This window comes from Pygoscelis adeliae, unplaced genomic scaffold (genome assembly GCF_000699105.1).
Source record: "Pygoscelis adeliae isolate BGI_AS28 unplaced genomic scaffold, ASM69910v1 Scaffold215, whole genome shotgun sequence".
Lineage (NCBI taxonomy): Eukaryota > Metazoa > Chordata > Aves > Sphenisciformes > Spheniscidae > Pygoscelis > Pygoscelis adeliae.
In genome coordinates this window covers 315,350-332,614 of record NW_008824770.1, presented here as the reverse complement: position 1 = coordinate 332,614, position 17,265 = coordinate 315,350, and the positions used below count along the sequence as shown (strand labels likewise).

The 17,265-nt window shown below is 38.5% G+C and overlaps 1 protein-coding gene across 5 annotated transcripts; it reads right to left on the bottom strand.

The window, feature by feature from the left end:
• Nucleotides 1–491: 491 nt before the first annotated feature.
• Nucleotides 492–16,804, bottom strand: NUP50 (nucleoporin 50kDa). Of its 5 annotated transcripts, none has more exons than XM_009323635.1 (9): nucleotides 16,746–16,804; nucleotides 14,651–14,729; nucleotides 13,486–13,569; nucleotides 11,056–11,251; nucleotides 9,098–9,760; nucleotides 8,032–8,110; nucleotides 6,818–6,936; nucleotides 5,506–5,557; nucleotides 4,479–4,604 (listed from the first exon to the last, which is right to left on the bottom strand). In XM_009323635.1, exons 2-9 carry the CDS (start codon nucleotides 14,717–14,719, stop codon nucleotides 4,571–4,573), a joined length of 1,296 nt encoding a protein of 431 aa, XP_009321910.1. In that variant the 5' UTR covers nucleotides 14,720–14,729; nucleotides 16,746–16,804; the 3' UTR covers nucleotides 4,479–4,570. The 5 variants fall into 5 exon arrangements, 3 of the variants coding, with proteins under 3 accessions (XP_009321908.1, XP_009321909.1, XP_009321910.1); XR_663593.1 differs by lacking the exon at nucleotides 5,506–5,557 and adding an exon at nucleotides 5,259–5,368 and having other exon boundaries at nucleotides 4,518–4,604; nucleotides 16,746–16,802; XR_663592.1 differs by lacking the exon at nucleotides 5,506–5,557 and adding an exon at nucleotides 5,248–5,368 and having other exon boundaries at nucleotides 4,521–4,604; nucleotides 16,746–16,802.
• Between the last annotated feature and the right edge of the window lie 461 nt (nucleotides 16,805–17,265).

The following is a 17,265-nucleotide window of genomic DNA, read 5'->3' as shown; positions in this document are numbered from 1 at the left end:
ATTTGCCAAACTGTCACAAACCAATGAAGGGAAGAATCACTCTGTGGCCTGGCTTGAGGATAGCGCTTTTAGGCTAGATCTAAAATAAGTTCTACGTATGTCATCAGGCAAACACAGATTACTTCTGCTCTTAAATCTTTCCAGTGGAGGGGGATTTTTAGAGACGGATCTCTACAGTCATTCCCTTAGCAGGTCAGAACGAGCTCTTCTCCCTCTGGTGAAAGGCAGCCCTAGCGCCTCCCTCTGAGCTGATCCAGCTCACTGGCCTTGCGAGAAGAAAGCGTTTTCGCTGAACTGGCTCTCAGCAACGCTGACAGGTTTCAAAGCCGGCCGGAGGAAGGGGCGGAGTAGGCACGTTCCTCCTCCTAGCAGCAGTAAGGCCGTGCGGGGGATTTGCTAGGCAGGAGTTCACCTGCAAGCAACCGACTGTAAAATTCATTTTATTAATAGTGTTACACGCTCAAAGTGGAAGTGATACACACGAGACGCTTATCGCCCATTCATTTATTCACATTTTCCATGGATTTTTGTACACTTCCTCAATGTATTAGAACTAATGAAAACATTGTTACGTGACAAGTTATGTGAAACTTAAGTATCCACCGAAAAATTCAGAGCAGTTTGAAATCTCTTAACAATTAACAAATCGTCACATTCAGCATTTTCATTGGATTTTCACTAGCTCATGCCACTTTAAATTGTTTAATGTCAGTTAATTTCTGCACACAGGCACCAGCTACAAAATTTTAGCAAATGCAAATAAGTTAAGGCATCAGAAAAAAAGTCTTTAAGGACATTTTAAATGTTACAGTGCTGCAAAGGGAGCTGAATTGAAGTTCTTAATAGAGAAGCATACTTCCTAATTGGTTTACGTTCTACAACATGTTCATTTGAACTGTAAATTTTAATTTAAACTTTCAGATCCATCAACCAAAAGGGATTACAGGAACACGCTGTTGTGTTCCCAAAAAGATAATTTTAAGTACATTACAAAAAAAACCCCTGCATATAGCAATTTAATATTTAAAAATAAAATTCAAACCAACTGTAATAATCTCCCTTACAGACGATTCTGATAATTAAAAGAAGCAGAGATCTTGATTCTTCTATTTTGGGGAGGTGAGAGGGAAAGATTTCTAAGGAGCTGAAACTTCAAAATTACAGCAGAAGGAAGAAGGCGTGATCCATAAGACACTCCAGCACCTATGTACAGCTGAAACAAGTGAAGGCATTAACTCAAATTAGGGAGGAAACTTGCATCTTTAACATTGGGTATCTGATATCCAGCTGTTAAATATATTAAGTATCATCTACCACGATACAGGAATGAACGCCTCATCGAGCTGGAATTCTGATCAGAATTCCTTCCTTGTATAGCATGTGCCACTTCGTTATGAAGGCATTAGTATATTGATTTCTATGCTCCCCGCTAACTTTTGAACTCATTTTAGGCCTTTATTTCTATGTAATAGTTTCTGGCCTCTTACAGTATTTATGTATTTTAATATTTCTTAACTAGAACCTGAAGCATCATCAAAAATTTGTTTTTGCACCAGTACCGGAGAAGGGTTGTGCTTTATAACTGAACACCAAGTGAAAAGTGTATGACTGACGGACTTTTCCTGCTTCATAGTCCAGGTAATTGCAGGGTCACTACGAATGATGTTGATTAAATCCTCTAATTTGCAGTAAAATTCTTCCCTGTTCTTTTAGTGGCAACTTTAAACATTTTACACGGGGAAAGTTGTATGCTTATGCATATGTTTGACATTCTAATTAACACGAGATTCCAATTACATACCTTCCCCTAGCTTTACTGATAAATACGTACGTTGCTAAAGAATTAAGGTGTCTCATCTCAATTAGTCTTTCCCACAGCTAACAGAAGAGATTACTTGCTAGCAGGGGTATTCTAAGGTTTAGTTTTTCCAACACAATTTATTATTATTCTACTTCTTTTTCCTTACACTCTGTGCTCGCCCTCAGGATGTCCACCCTTGAAAACATGACGGGGGTGCACTAGCCGTTACGCAGTTTGCCAGCTTTAGAACCGGGCCAAAATACATGCGTGCAAAAGCCCCAGGCTGCCTCCCTTCGGAAGCAAATCCTAAGGATACGCAGGGAGTTCAGTTTGTCTCTCACTTGTTTAAGTTAATTGGTCCGCATTTCAATGGATGAAGAAACAGTTAGGTATCGGTGAGCTTTCGGAAGTAACACACACAAACCCAAGGCCGCCAGTACAATCTCTACAGAGTTGCTCTTGAAGTGGGATGCGCGTACCACAGCCAGCGCTCTAGTCCATAAACCCTTCTGCACGGAGACACGTTTAAGACACTACAGTCAAATGACAAACGCAAAATTAACTGAGCCCTTGGACATTAAACCTAAGCCTGTAATAAACTTTCAGGCAATGTTCTGCTTTTCATTCATACACAATTAACATGCAAGCCTTCAGCTTTTGGCCTCCAATTTAGGTATCGGCAAGACTTTTTTTTTTTTTTTAAAGAAAAGCACATTATTTTGAGGAAAGTAATGTCACTTTTAATGGTTAAGTACTGAGCCAGATGCAAAAAAAAAAAAGGCACCAGTTTGTATTTCAAATATTTGAAATTGTATCTAAGCTTCCTTTACACTCGAGTCTTAAAAATGCAATTCCTGTGACCTCAGTGTAGCTGAAATGTGAGCAAAGGCCTTTGTTTTTGAACTTTGGTCAAGAGGGCTATAGATCCTATACTTTTTTTCCTCCTTTTAGTTAAGAGGGGGAAAAAAGGCCATAACCTGAATTGTGCAGTGAATGAGGACTCAAGGCAGCTGTTTGTTCCCCCCCCCCGAGAGCAGCAGATAGGATGTGCTGCATCTGATCAATGGTGCTACTACTTTTTCCCCACCCACAGGATGCCACTGTTGTGGATTTCCAGGTCCCCTGTGAGAACTGCATCATGCTGCTTTTTTTAAAGAACAGGATTTTTTCCTCTGTGCCGCATCAGCCAGAGAGAGGTTGGCATGTTTCTTCCATCTCCCCAGAGCTGGTCAGTGAGACCAGTTCAGGGAGCAGCTCAAATTTAATAAATATTAACATCTAGCTCTTGGATAGTTTCCAGAGCTGGAAGTGAAGCAGAAAAACAATTATTAGGGAAGGAGTTTCCAGCAAACAAGATTTGCAAAAGAAAAGGATTAAATAACCAAACAAGGTGTGATAAAGTTGAGATGGAAACCAAGAACAGAATGATGTTGATCCACAAATTATTGCCACGTGGCTAATTAACACAGCTGAAAGCCAAGTTATAGATTAACCCAGCGCTCCCTACTTTTGCCACAGAAAGCTTGTCCTAAAGCTGCAAACTACTGGTTTACTTAATGTAATGCAGTAAAGCACTGTAGTTTTAGCACACGGGAAAAATAATTACTGACGCGCACACACACTTACGCATGTATTCTCGGTAATGGCCAGAGGCAATATAAAGATCTATAAAAATCCTGAAATTTGTTTGTGAAAAGAGCTCTCTTCAGAAAAGTACTAGTAGCAAGACAAGTACAACATTTACGACTCCGCCTCTGCTGGGTTTCAGTTTTAGCCCAAGGGACTAGGGAGGAATACCTCGGAGGGACCATAATGGAAGTGCAACCCTTTGCCTCTGACTTGTCAGAAGTCGTCGAATGCCAGCTGTGGTTGTGGTCCAAGATAAACAGTCTTCCAGTTGTCTGCTTGTACTATTGCACATCATTAGCTTGTTGCTACAGTAAGAACAGAACTGACAGTTCTTCTCTAAGAAACACTACTGTCAACAAGACTACGCAAGCAAATTTTCTTTTAAGTATCTCGAGATGCAGTCTCCAAGTCCCAAAAGCACACGAGTCTGTAAGAGTTAAAACACAGTACACTATACATGATATCACTGTTGTTGGGGTACATTGTTGTCACTGACAGTTTGAAAAATTAGTCTCACCAGAATGTGACAGGCCAATTAAAATTAAAAACCTGGAGTCTAGAAACAGTTTCAACAGTTAAGCTTCAACATCCTCCCTTCTCAAAACAGGAGGTTGTTGCATTGCACCGCAGTCTGTGAGGAAGCTCTGGTACCATATTTTTGTACTCTGATTTCAGTCCATGCGGTCAAATCGACTGGTGTTAAAAACACATGCTTTAACGTAAATCAATATGCTTTATCCAGAAGAGGTCCTGCATTTAGATGTTGAAAAATGAGGGAGCACAGTCCAACGCTTGTGTTCTATTAAAGCTTTTATTAGCTAGTTTAGCTTTTCCTCACAGAATTTTTCCAGAATTCCTATAACAGTTCTTAATACCAGAGTAAAGATTTAAGTGTTCAAGTGAAGTTATGGAAGAAAAAAAGAGCAGCAGCAGTTTGGCAATAATTCCTCCAATCACTGACTGCAACTTATTTAAGCCTCCTTTTTCTCCAGTAAGATTTTGTGCAATTCATCTGCATCCTCGCTTGTTTTCACCCTTATTAACATAGTGACAGGAACAGCTGGGTTCTTCTCATCAATCGGTGGGTTAGGAACACAAACTATAAGAACGTTGTTTTTTCCGGTTCTTGTACATGGCATCTTAGGTGGAATTAGAACATTCAATAGTATGTTTCCTGCATACGAGGAGGAAAAAAAATTGCAGTTAGCAATTTTTCAGCTTTTACTGCAATACAGATGTTAGTATACTTACTAAATAGGGATTTAAGTTTGTGTTTGGAAGGAAGGCAATTCACAAATGTCATATATACTTGTCTTATGCTTCCCTAAGCATCTGCTCGTGGCCACTGTTCTCACAGATTTCTTTCCTCATTAGGAATGAGGAAATCTCCGGAAATACCGTGTCCTCCTTTTAAAAAAGGGAGGAGTCTGAAGAATATCAAATTATAGTAGGGACATGCAGGAAAAAGGGAAGGGGACGAGGGAGAAGCAGCAAATGACGACTCGAGTCATAGTGCTTAGTTTATGCTTATGCCAGCTGCTCATTCTGACCATCAAGCACAGTTCATAAGCAGAAGCAAAAAGTTAGCTGTAACACACAGACAGACACGTTAATCCCAATTTGGACAAACTATGGGAGAATAAGTACTTTGTATCCTCAAATCGTACAACGCATCTGATGTGGTCTACCACCGGCTTACTAATAACAGCCGTACGTCAACTTGTTAAATTATGTAGCGAGTTTGACAGCTCCAGTATTAGTGGTCTATTAAAACGGTTGCAAACAAACTCAAATCTGCTTCCACGGAAGACGCACACATTTTGTAAACCTGGTAAATAGTTCAGAACACGGTAGTAGTGTTTAGGGAAAAGTCAGTCTTCGCCTTCCTTTCCAGTTCAGTTTTTCAACACAGTGAGATTTTAGGAAAGGATTATAGCACTGTGTGAAGATAGCAAAAAGGAAAGTGTGCATCACTATGACTGCAGCAGCTTCTAGAAACCAATGCTTGGAAACACCAAGCTGAAATGTCTTAGTGTATGAGCTGAAGAAAAAGGAAAGATTTCCTAATACATCACCTCAGATGAAGGTAGAGGGAATGTAAATCAACATCAGGAAAACTAGCATCAGCTGAGTGAAAAATCAAGACTTGTGTTAAAGAGCAGGTAACTTGGAGAAATCAAGTTTTCATCTGCTCTATTCGACACATTCAAATCCCCAAGGAAATGCTGAAAGCACTGACAGCTCTGCCATACATCTGCCTTCAGTTTTATTGCTAAGACCTGCCCTTTATCTGGCAAACCCTGTCTCTGCCGAAAGAAGTTAATGATTTAGAAGTGACTAACACAGGAGTCCCAATCTCACCAGGTATTTGAAAACTGCCCCTAATGGGCCTGCAGCGGCTTCATACAGACTTGCTAGAGTGCATTATAAACTGAAAGTGAGGCGAGATTTACCAAGGGCCTGCATGACTTTAGTCCTCAGGTCCCCTATAAGTGTAATATTTATTCTATTTTATGGAAGTTGCCAAGTGCACGTGAACCTCACATGGAAGCTTGTTGAAATCAGGTACTGAAGTGTAGCAAGGCTTCTCACCAATGCATTGGTTGCACAGTTTGAGTGTGTAAACACTCTTCAGCCAGAACATTTACACCTTAAAAACTTCAATACATCAAGTACCCCCTAACTTCTAAAAGCAAAGAAATGGTTGGGTTTTTTCTCTTTAGTTAGCTGTATGTGTTAACGTTCATCTCAAAAGATATTGAGGAACTATCACGCTACAGGTTACTCTTAATTCCATAGAGTCAACCTACCATTTGTGATCCAACTGAAGTTAGCTAAAACACAGTTCAACAGTTGGACTTCAGTATGCGTTTTAAGAGCCACGCATATAGCAAAATCCTGCATGCCTGATCTATAGAACACTCCCCTTTACCCCCAAGTACAATGGATGTCTGCCCACATGGCCAACTATTTACGTATTCAGGATGAACTGCAGACAAGTGACAGTTGGCCTGCATCTTAGCACAAAATTTGTTCCTCTTCATTCATCACACCCGATACATGTATCGGTACATGTACGTTGTGGATCTTAAGCCATGCTTCAAACCACCCAACAAGTCAGGGATGGAGAAAAGCTATTAAAAAAAGGGGGGGGCGGGAAATACCCAAACACACACCATAGGCTTTTACTTCTTTGCACTGCTTCACGTGCACTATTTTGTAATACTCATTAGAGGCATCCAATTGCTTGTTCAATACTTGAAATTATTCAAAAAAAAAAGTAGAAAGGTTTTCACTAATCATGTCTTATGCTGTGTAACAAAAAAATCCTAATGCTTAGCAGGGAATTTCACATCAAGACTTGGCTACTAGAAGAAATTTACTTACCTAAGTTGGTATCCGCTCGAACCAGGAGTTGAGTTTTTTCATTTCCTGCTGGTTTTAAGTGTAATGTTCCTACACCTTTTTCTTTAAATTCATTATCCTTTTTGTAGAACAGTTTGCACCTGTGGAAAACACACACACTTGTTGGTGCAGATATGAGAGATTAAATACAAAGATATCTCCCAAATACACACACACATATATGTATACATCTGACTCACAGTAAGCCAATAGTTTAACAATAATCAGGACTTAACATGCTGTGAGTAGCATAAATCTTTATTCTTCTTGACCTTGTTTCATGTGCTAACAGCTAGTACTTCCAGTTCAGAAAGAGAAAGTTAATTATTTCTTTCAGTATTGAAATGACAAACATATTACTTTCAGGGAAAAGTAAAATGCACAACAAGCTGTACTCAGGGTCTATAAGGAGTAATAACTGTAAGCTACTGTTTAAAAACACTAATTACAAAACCCTAATAACTTGCTGTATCATTCTGAAGTTATAATAGGACTTTTATGTAAAATTTAAAAACGTTTTTTAAGTGAAGCTCTAATAAACCTAATGCCATTCTTCATAAACGAGCACGTACCTTCTCTCAGATAAAGCAAATGACTTTTTGTAGAAAGACAAATTCTGTGCTAAGTGTTAAGTAGCCAGGCAATTACTTGGACTACTGAACATGCTTTGAAAAACTGCTTCTAGGTAGTCTCGCTTTGAACTTAAAAGTACAACTTGTTCACTCCTTCATACAACAATCAGCATTTTCCAACTGAAGAGTCTTATTTTAGGCTATGCAAATAGATGAGCACCTGGCTGATTTTTCAGAAGTACAGTACATTATTTCTGTGGTACAAGCCCTACAGTTTAAACTTACAAAACCTGATGAAGACAGAAACATCATCTTCATTTGTTAAAAAAAAAAAAACAAAAAACAAAAACTGATCACGAGTAGAACACAAACTAGCTATCTGTGCTGTGTCTGAGATACACAAGAATTTTAGTAAGGTCTTACACATTTTTGTCTGTAATTAACTTTTTTACAATTGGAACTTCATACTCTGCACGGCTTCCTAAAAAGCTTTATTAACTAGGAAGTCAAGAACATAGACATCATTAATTATGCACTGCCGTGATGAAGAATAGCAGTACATAGGTATGAATTTTATTCTCAAAGTTACAATTCTCTTCACTATTCCAAGTTAAAATCACTTACTTCTTTGAGTAGAAAGCATCATCCTCTTTTATTTCATTAACAATGACTTTTGGTGGCTCTTCTTCCTCCTCTTCTCCTCCTTTAAATAAAAAGTTTTAGTACATTAATGTTGTGAGCATATAATCTGGAAGGTATTTTTGGCATTGTATTAGAACTAGTTTATGCACACTGTATTTGACATATACATGTGTATCCTGTCAATGGTTTAAATGTATTTTAGCTATCAGTGTGGGCTCAGAAGCAGCTTCAGCTACAGAAAAAAGTCTTATTTTCTTTTCATTCGGCCACACCCCTCAAGCAACGTTATGCTCCTCTTCAATTTAAATGGGCTGAAAATACACAAACCCCCCCCCAAACAATCAAAACCAAAAATTGCAAAGCTGAACAAGTCAAAACCTTTTCTCGGGGGAAAACAGTTATAACATTTCAAAGAACAGTCTCCACAAATGGGTTCAAGTAAAGCAAAATAAATACTTCCAACTGCCAAGTTTAATTTGGGGGAAGGGTAATCGGTTGCAGGAATAACAGCTGAGAGACAGTGGCAGGATTATTTCCAGTCCCTCAACTGCTAGGATTTCTATCAGCTTACTGTACCCAGCTTAGCTAAATAGCAGAGTAAAACTGTCAGGTAGTATGCAACTTTATTGGCCTTACAGTCTTGTAAGAAAGATGTATGAAATTGTTCCATATCATACACATTGTACTGAGGGATCTCTTGATAAACCTACTGGGAAAAGCAGCAGGATTGAAATGTCCTGCAGGCTCGAAGATGAACACACCAGTTGCTTTAAATTTAATCACTTCCAGTCTTGTATTCAGCTAAAAAATTATATTCTATTACAGAAAGTATAAATCTGACAAATACATAGATTTTGACAACCATATACTTTTAGTTATACTTAAATGCTATGCAAGACAGATTGTTTCCAGATTAGTGTCACAGTTTGGCACTTTCAAATTCAAGAACAATTATGATCTAGTTCAACTTAGTATTATTTCATCTTTGCAGTATTCTTAAGTCACATACATTCACAGCTTAAAAATAATAATTTTAAATAGAATTTACCTTTATCATCGCTATTGCCACTTTCTGTCTGAGGTTCCAGTACATTAGTGGATACTGCAGTGACAGACTTAGCCTGGTTTGCGTCTTTTCCAAACAAACCTGAATTCCCAGGAGAAAATGAGAAACTGCTAAGTGTTCCTGAACTGAGGGAACCCAAAACAGAACTGTCGACACTCTTGCCAAAATTAAATGAGACGGTTGATGTAGCTCCTAACAATGGGTCTTTTTTTTCGGATGCAGCTTCAGGTTTTTTGTCCGAGGGATCCTCAGTTTTGTTGTTGTTGAACAAAAAAGTTGATCCTTGCTGTACCTTTGAATTCCCAAATGTAGAAACAGGCTGAGAGCCAGGTGTCTTGTTGCTTTCGTTTTCAGAGCCACTGTCGCTACTGCTTCCATGTTGCTGTTCAATATTTGCTAAATACTTCTCATAGTCTCTAAAGATGGGTGTCAGGTCACATAATGGGTTTGTGTTTACATGCTTAACTATCCAGTCACGCACAGAACAGTTTAAAGCTGCTAACTGTTTGTGGTAAACACTAGAGCTACAAACTTTACTCTGAGCGTAGCCAGATGAAGATGGTTGACTGCCACCATTAGCTTTTGGGCTTGCAGCCTTTTTCTCAGTAAACGCAGTAGTAGTAGGACCATTTGACATTGTTGATCCTATTAGAAAAAAAATATGGTTTAGAACTTCTATTTTTCCAGAAAGCACGGTTCTCATAAAAACGTAAACTAACTGTTCTCAATATTTCTTTATCAAATCACTCATTCTTGCTCAGTTAGGTACCTTGTCTTTTATCACGATGCAACACTGTGTACCAGATACTGTGGTACACATAAACAGACAATGCTGTGAAACAGACCTAAGCTTGCTAAGTTTAGACAAGTAAAATAGTTCAGGGATAGACAAAGTAGATAGAGCACACAGTTGTATAAAAAAAATCCAAAGAAATCTTACAGAATAACATTAAAAAAAAATAAGTTTTGTATTTCACCAAAAACCCCATAATCTTAATTCAAGCTTTACCAAGCTGTAACAGTTATTAAAACAAAATATCCTGTTATCTCTTACTACTTGTGCTTTAAAAAACTCTGAACACACTAGCCCATGATTTTGCACATTTTTGAGTGGTTTCCATATAAAAACCATAATAAGCAAATTAAGAAAATCCTCATTAAATATTTAAGTTTCTCCTAATTTAGTTAAGCTCACTGAAATCTAAGTTACTCTAAACTTTAAACTCCACTATTTCTATTCTGTGGCATGCTGACTCAAACACTGTGGCATGGTTAACATTTCTGCATCGCCAACACAAAGGCATAGAACTAATATTCTTCAGGGACTACTAAAGCATGAGACTAGAGTCATAATTGCCAAAATATTTCAAGCATCTTACATTTATACCTACATTTTAAGAGATAAAATTCTAGTAAGACTGTTTGCAATATAAGATGTACAGGGAAAAAGGTTAAGACTTTAGCTATGAAGCATATATTTACCAAGAACTGCAAAAAATACAGAAACAAGACCTTAAAAAAAAAAATCACACAGAAACTGCAGTCCTACTAAATGGACTTTTTCCATTAGCATTTTTTTTTTAAATTAGATTCAGATAATTGGGACAATTATTTAACTGGAACATGTTATCAGCTGTTTTATACTATTCGGAGAGTGTCATATGCCAATGTCTTCCATTCCCATTTGTGCCTATAAAGCTTTTACCTCCAGTATCAGATCAAATACGAATTTAGTTTCCACCTCTTAAAATTGCATGCATTTGATAACTTGTCCCTCCAGCAGTCTAAAAATCTTTTTAAGAAATCTTACAAAGAGGAAGAAAGTCTCAAAACCTTAGAAGAGAACCACAGGGTTGTTGGAATTTGTTTTTTCACTATTAAAATAACCCGACAGATTTTATGGCTGAATTTGTTGATAAATATGCTTATTTAAAACTTACCAAACGCCGATTGTGTTTCGGAGGTGGTCTTTAAACTGCTGAAAGAAGGAGTGCTAGAGACACTACTGCTTCCATTAGACAGCACTTCTAAAGGCTTTATTCCTGCACCATTACCAAATCCGCTGAAGCCACCTCCTCCTTTTCCAGAAGGCAATATAAAGCCTTTAAACCCTTTAAAAGCTCCTCCACTTTCAGACTGAGGAGAGGAGGCAAAAAAAAGGAAAAAAAAAAAAAAAGAAGAGACAACCAGTTACATACACCTCCACAAAAATCCTATCCCCACTTAATATTCCATTTAGTTTACCCTGGTTCAGTGTGTCATTTCATGCATTATTCTAAGTCAGCTATGTAAACAAAGTTAATAGCTTTCTTATGACACATATTGCTACTACTTTTAAAGGACTCAGATGTTTGGTATGAAAATAAACTAGATCTAGGAAGTGGATACATAAAAATTGTTCAGAGCAGCGGATGTGTTTGACTACCTATTTAGACATTCATAGCATCTTGCTTTCTTTAAATAATTACATGGCAATATATAATTGCCAGCTTATTTTCAGCAACTTTTAGCATTTACAACCGCAGTTAAGAGTCCAGCACTTCAAGCCACTCATCAAAACAGCATACTTCGTAGTCACCTATGTAACGTTTAAGTAATTTACCCAAAATATTCCAATGTGACTGATGGGAGAAGCAAAGATAGACTGTACTTGATAACATAGTGTGTGCTTTCTGCAGCCTCTTCATTACCTAGTTCTGAACACTATCTTTACAACCGTATTATTTTATGGTATAGTTTCTTACATGTTTTTAAAAGATATAGTGCAATTAACATGCAAATAGGCACTGCCACTTTTAGGTACTACATATCATGTCTTTTGAGGTAATGAGCACTTATTACTGGACGTGGGCTTTCAGTGTCTCTGGAAAGCCATCAGAGGAAAAGGAGAATTGCTTCCGAGTTTCATCTGCTTTTGCCACTGAAGAAATATCAAAACTTACCAATTTTAGGTTCTATTCCAGTATCCGGCCTTGTGGGTACGGGCTCTTTTTGTTCCTCTTTGTGCTTTACCTTTTCCAGTTCAGTCCTCTGTTTCTCATTTCTAGATAGCTATTTTTATTCTGTCTCTCTTTGATCAGTCCTACCTACCTCTCTCTCTGGACATTCAAGTTAAACTTCAGTCTTTTTCTTTCCCGCGTTCTGCTTGCTCCATTTAGGAACATCAATAAATTTCAAGTTTACCTTTTTGTAAATATTTCACAGGTTTCTTATGCAACCTCAGCTGTCCTGCCATCTCTTCTGCTTTTTAGACTTTGCCCAGCCTATCCTAGCTCTTCTTCCAGCTTTGATCTCTAACAGCTGACTCCTACCCTCCTGACTATTTCTTCTACAACATCTGGTCCCCTTTCTCAGCCAGTTCTGTTCTTCCCATTCCATTTGCCCCCGAATCCCTCCTGTTCAAGTTGTGGTTTACTTCCTGCACCACCTCTTCCCGGTACAATCCTTTAATTAACTGCATTCTCTACCACCTTTGTGGTAAAACTACTGTAGGCCAAAGCGGGATAGGACAGCTTCCTCATTTACATTGCTTGGACAGCAGAAGGAAAATCAAAAGCACAGGAGAAAGCTATCTAGCCCCTAATTGTGCCTAGTCCCATTCAATCCAAAAGCAATTTGAGTGATAGGTAAAGTTTCTGTCCTATTTCTAACACGGCGCATGCCCTGTTGAAAGAACATTTCATAGAAAGATATACACGACAAAGCATCTGTCAGGGATTTTTGAAAGGACTATAATTTGGTTGGACTGGGTTAATGCTTTCACAGGGACTAAACCTGTAACAAAGGCCAACTTCCTTTCAATTTTCAATTTGCAAAGAGTAGGTGGCACTAAAGCTCTTTACCACAGCGGGGGGAGGGGAAGTAGCAGCATTCTTAACAAAAGACATCTTTTTCATTCTCAGATCAGCTTCATATTTTGGCTTTTACTTATTTAGCATCTGCCTTAGACATCCCCCAGCCCTCCAATACAGGTAACTAGTAACTTTTGATTTCCAGGCTTCCACCTCTGCAAAGAATGAAACTGGACCAGTTCAAATGCTACTTTACCCATCTGTAGAAGACACTGTGTCTGAAACACTCTGCATTTATACTTCAAAAAATACACATCTCTCTTCACCCAATCCATACTAGTATTACCCATTTTTCATTCTAGCCTTACTCTTGCTACGGAACAGTAAGTAAAAACTAATTTGCATGTATGAGCTGACTAGATGATAGCTCTATACTCTTCTAGAGTATATACCTATACCTTCTAGATGATAGCTTTATACAGTATTACTACAAGCCCAAATAAATAAAAACCTGAGCACGAATGTCGTTATTTTGCAACTGAGTCAAACTACAACACTAATGCTCAGTGATTACGTTACCTCTGATCCAACATTTCGGCGTTTTGCTTTTTTAATAGCTCTGTTCTTCAGAACTTCTTCGCTAGCTACTGAGAATGTTCCCACCTTTAAGAAGAAGTTATGAAACATTAGTGAAATTCTCGGAATGCATAAAGTCCTCATATTCTGAAGAGATGGCCGAGATCAGCTTTAGAACACACCTGTAACACTTCTCCCTAACAAATAAGGGAAGGAGTAAAAAAAAAAAAAACACCCAGAAAATATAGGACTGTGATTAGCTTGCCAGCTACTTGGACAATTAGTTGATACTTTCAAAACTCTTTCTTGTTCTGCATTACATTTCCCTTCGTGCAATCTCAGTTTTATTATGACAAATAATTCAAGTAATTCAGTTTGGAGAAGGTATATTGAGATGCATGCTGTAAATAAATCTCCTGCAGTCTGCTGTAGTTCAAGTATTAGCAAAGGCAGCTAATGACTTATTACTACCCTGTAATAAGTGATGAAATTAAGTTTTCTTATATTCAAATTTCTGGGAGAGTACTGTCAGTTTTCTTTCTCACATTTTATAGGCCTAAACACTTAATACTTTTAGTAGCACAGAAGCTAGCACAGCTTGCTTAGAGATAATACATGAGCCATGAGTAAGTACGAGACACTAAACATTAAAATCTCTTTTTACAATCAGATGAAACGTATCATTTGACTGTTTGCGTAATTCTTCTGGCTGTGTAGGGACATTCAGCTAAGCACTCCAAATTATCATATTTCTGAAATTAACTATTACTGACCTTTAAAAAAAAAAAAAGACATGAGATGTGAAGAAAATGCCTCTCAAGAAATCAGAACTGCTTTTCTTATGAACCCAATAAATACCCATCACACATTTGAAAAGTTCAGAAGCATTATGCATTTTAACAAGCCTGGTGTTCCCTTTAGAAATGTAAAGTTCCTTTCCCCTGAGTTGCTGATGTCATTTTAACTATTAAAAGCTGCTTTGCCATATGGTCTGCATATATTGGAAGCTTTATTAAAAAAAAAAATCACTTATATAAAATTATCTTTAATTGCTACACTTTTAACCAATTTTACTGTAGATTTTGCCCACAAGATAAATAGCACATGCAAATAACTACCCTACTACCTGCAGGGGTGGGGGTGGGGAGGGATCTAATGTCTATCTTACCTCCTCAGCTTCATCCTCCTGATCCCAGTTTCTGTCAGTCAGTTCCTTCTCTGCAATTCTCTTTGCCATTTTTCCACACCTGTGGGGGGAAAAAATGCATAGACTCAATTGCACAGAAATTAAATTCTAAGCAACAGTGATCTTCAATTTGTATTACTTAGAACAAATAGTGGGAATCGGAGTTCGTATAGAAGTAGGTCAAAATTGGAATGACAGTTGAAAACCAAGTGTTTCTAACAACTGTTGTGGCAACAAGCAACAGCACTTGAGATTGAAGTTGTGGTGATAAGCCATATTTGATCTTAAATTTAAGCAACAATAGAAACATGCAGTTCAATTATGGGATAAGTTTTCTTTAGCGGCAATGCTGGCTAGAGAAATTCCTTTCAGTCCCATAACCCATACACCTGGTCAGCGCTTACTCTGAAGGGCTGCAAAAACCAAAAATATGGAAGAAAGATCTGGTTAAAACGTTCCATATTCCACTTCATCTTGCCTCAGGATGCCCATGTAAGCAGCAAGAGCAAAGTAAGTTGCTTTATAGCATCTAAAATAAATACTGATGAGGACCTACTGAAGCAACTGGACAGAAAGCTTGGGTAAGAATGAAGACAATGCTATCCTACAAAAAACAGGATCAGTAGAATATTACTAATTAGAAATTCAAAAAAGTCTATTACAAATAAATTGGATTATTTTTCCTACAAAGGACACATAAAGCGTATCATGGATTTTAGAGCAATTACTGTAAGCAGCCAATCATCATTTTGCTAGTTATCTCTGCAATGTAAAGGAAAATCAACTTTGAAGAAGGAATGTCTGTAATAGTTTTAACTTCTGATTTCCATTTTACTGAAGTAAACTTATCAGGTATGTACAAAAACAACAAATGAATCCAGCTATGATATTTTGTATCTGAAAGACTTGGCAAGCAATCACATTACTCAAATTTTATGAAAAAAAGGGGTTTTTTACTAACTATATCATCTGACACTAAATATGAAAAGTTTTCAAAGAAAAGATGTAGTTTTGTAGCAATTTAAGTCTCAAGCGAGCACAAAAATTAAAACTTCAAAAAAACCCTCTTAGGTTTGTGATTAAGACCTGCCCAGATAAAAAAAAAATTCCACAAATAGTTGAATTTCAGAGCCAAAAATGATAACAATACATGGTTACAGAACATCTTGTTTAGCCGATGAAATATTTTTAAATGGAACAGTAAATCCAGCTGCACAGCAGTCTTAAGAGATCACACATCAAAGCCATGACTTTTGGTCTGACACACTTCACAAATAAGGTCAAGTTATTAGGATCTTTTGGAAGTACAGAGACAAAAGATTGTTTTGTTTAAACACTTTAAAACACCCTAATCCACACCATCCCGAAAGCAGAGGTCCTACCATGCCCTGCTTGATTCTCTGCAGACTAGGGAACTGTTTAAATCTTACTTACCCACTGGGGGGCGGGGCGGGGCGGGGGGGACAAAACCAAAAGCTTTTTATGAAGTCATATTGGCTCCCCAGTCCGGTTTCCCACGAGGGTATACAAACACTTGCAACCAGAGGAAGACAAGCATGCATCTGTTTGGCAGCAGCCAAAGCTCAAAGGCTAGTAAGACCTAGAATTACACCATCACATTCCATGGAAGATCAAATTACCACTCTTAACCCAGCATGACAAGCACGACATTAACTAGAATGCCTGTTCTCCACTAATAGAAGAGGGGTAAACCTGTTGGCCTTGGCTCCAGGTTCTTTGCACCTACCTGTGTTTACATGGTTTCTCTACATCAATACTGAAAACAGCAGCAGACAACAGAATCTAAGATACATGAAGACAGGAGCAAGAGAATTCTAGACATATTTTCTAACCTGTGAAACGAGAAGCAACACAAAACCACCTCTATCTGATACTCACAACCTTCAAGAAGTTTTTGTAGCAAATGGTCTGAACAGGTTGAGATGGGAGTATTTTGAGAAACAGCTCTTTTTATTTAAAAAAAACACCTCAATAGAGGTGTTTTGTTGAACCACTAAAATCCACCTAGTAACTACAGCTGCCCTATTTAATGCAGCATTTTGAGAACAAGACTTACTTTTAACATTTGCATTCCACAATATCACCGATCTAGGCCACAGAAGGCCATAAGGCCACAAAACTTGCACTGTTGGAGCGCCCACCCCAAAACCGGGCGGCAAAAGAAGTCACCGGCATCTCACCACACTTGCAAGACTTAAGACGCACACTTAGCGCTGCAGACACTTTTCAGTCCCGAGCTGTGTTACGGAGCAGGAAACGCCCGCGGTATTTCGGGGTGCGCAGAGGCGGCGGAAGCCAGGCTGCCGCCTGGTAGGTGACCCACGTTTCTCCTTTCCTGAGAAGATCTTCGGTTTCGGCGTAGGCTCTTTCGGTTTAACACAGAGAGTCCCGCTTGCTCCCTTTCCAAAGGCCTAGCTGCAGTCCCCTGTTAGCGTCTGAAGTTCCTCCCTCCCACCCCACGCACATGACAGTGTAGCTCCGCGCTTTTAAAACAACTGGATGGATTTCTGACCCTGCCCCCCCCCCCCCCCCCCCCCCCCCGCCCAACACCCCCACGCCCCCCCCCACGCCGCCAC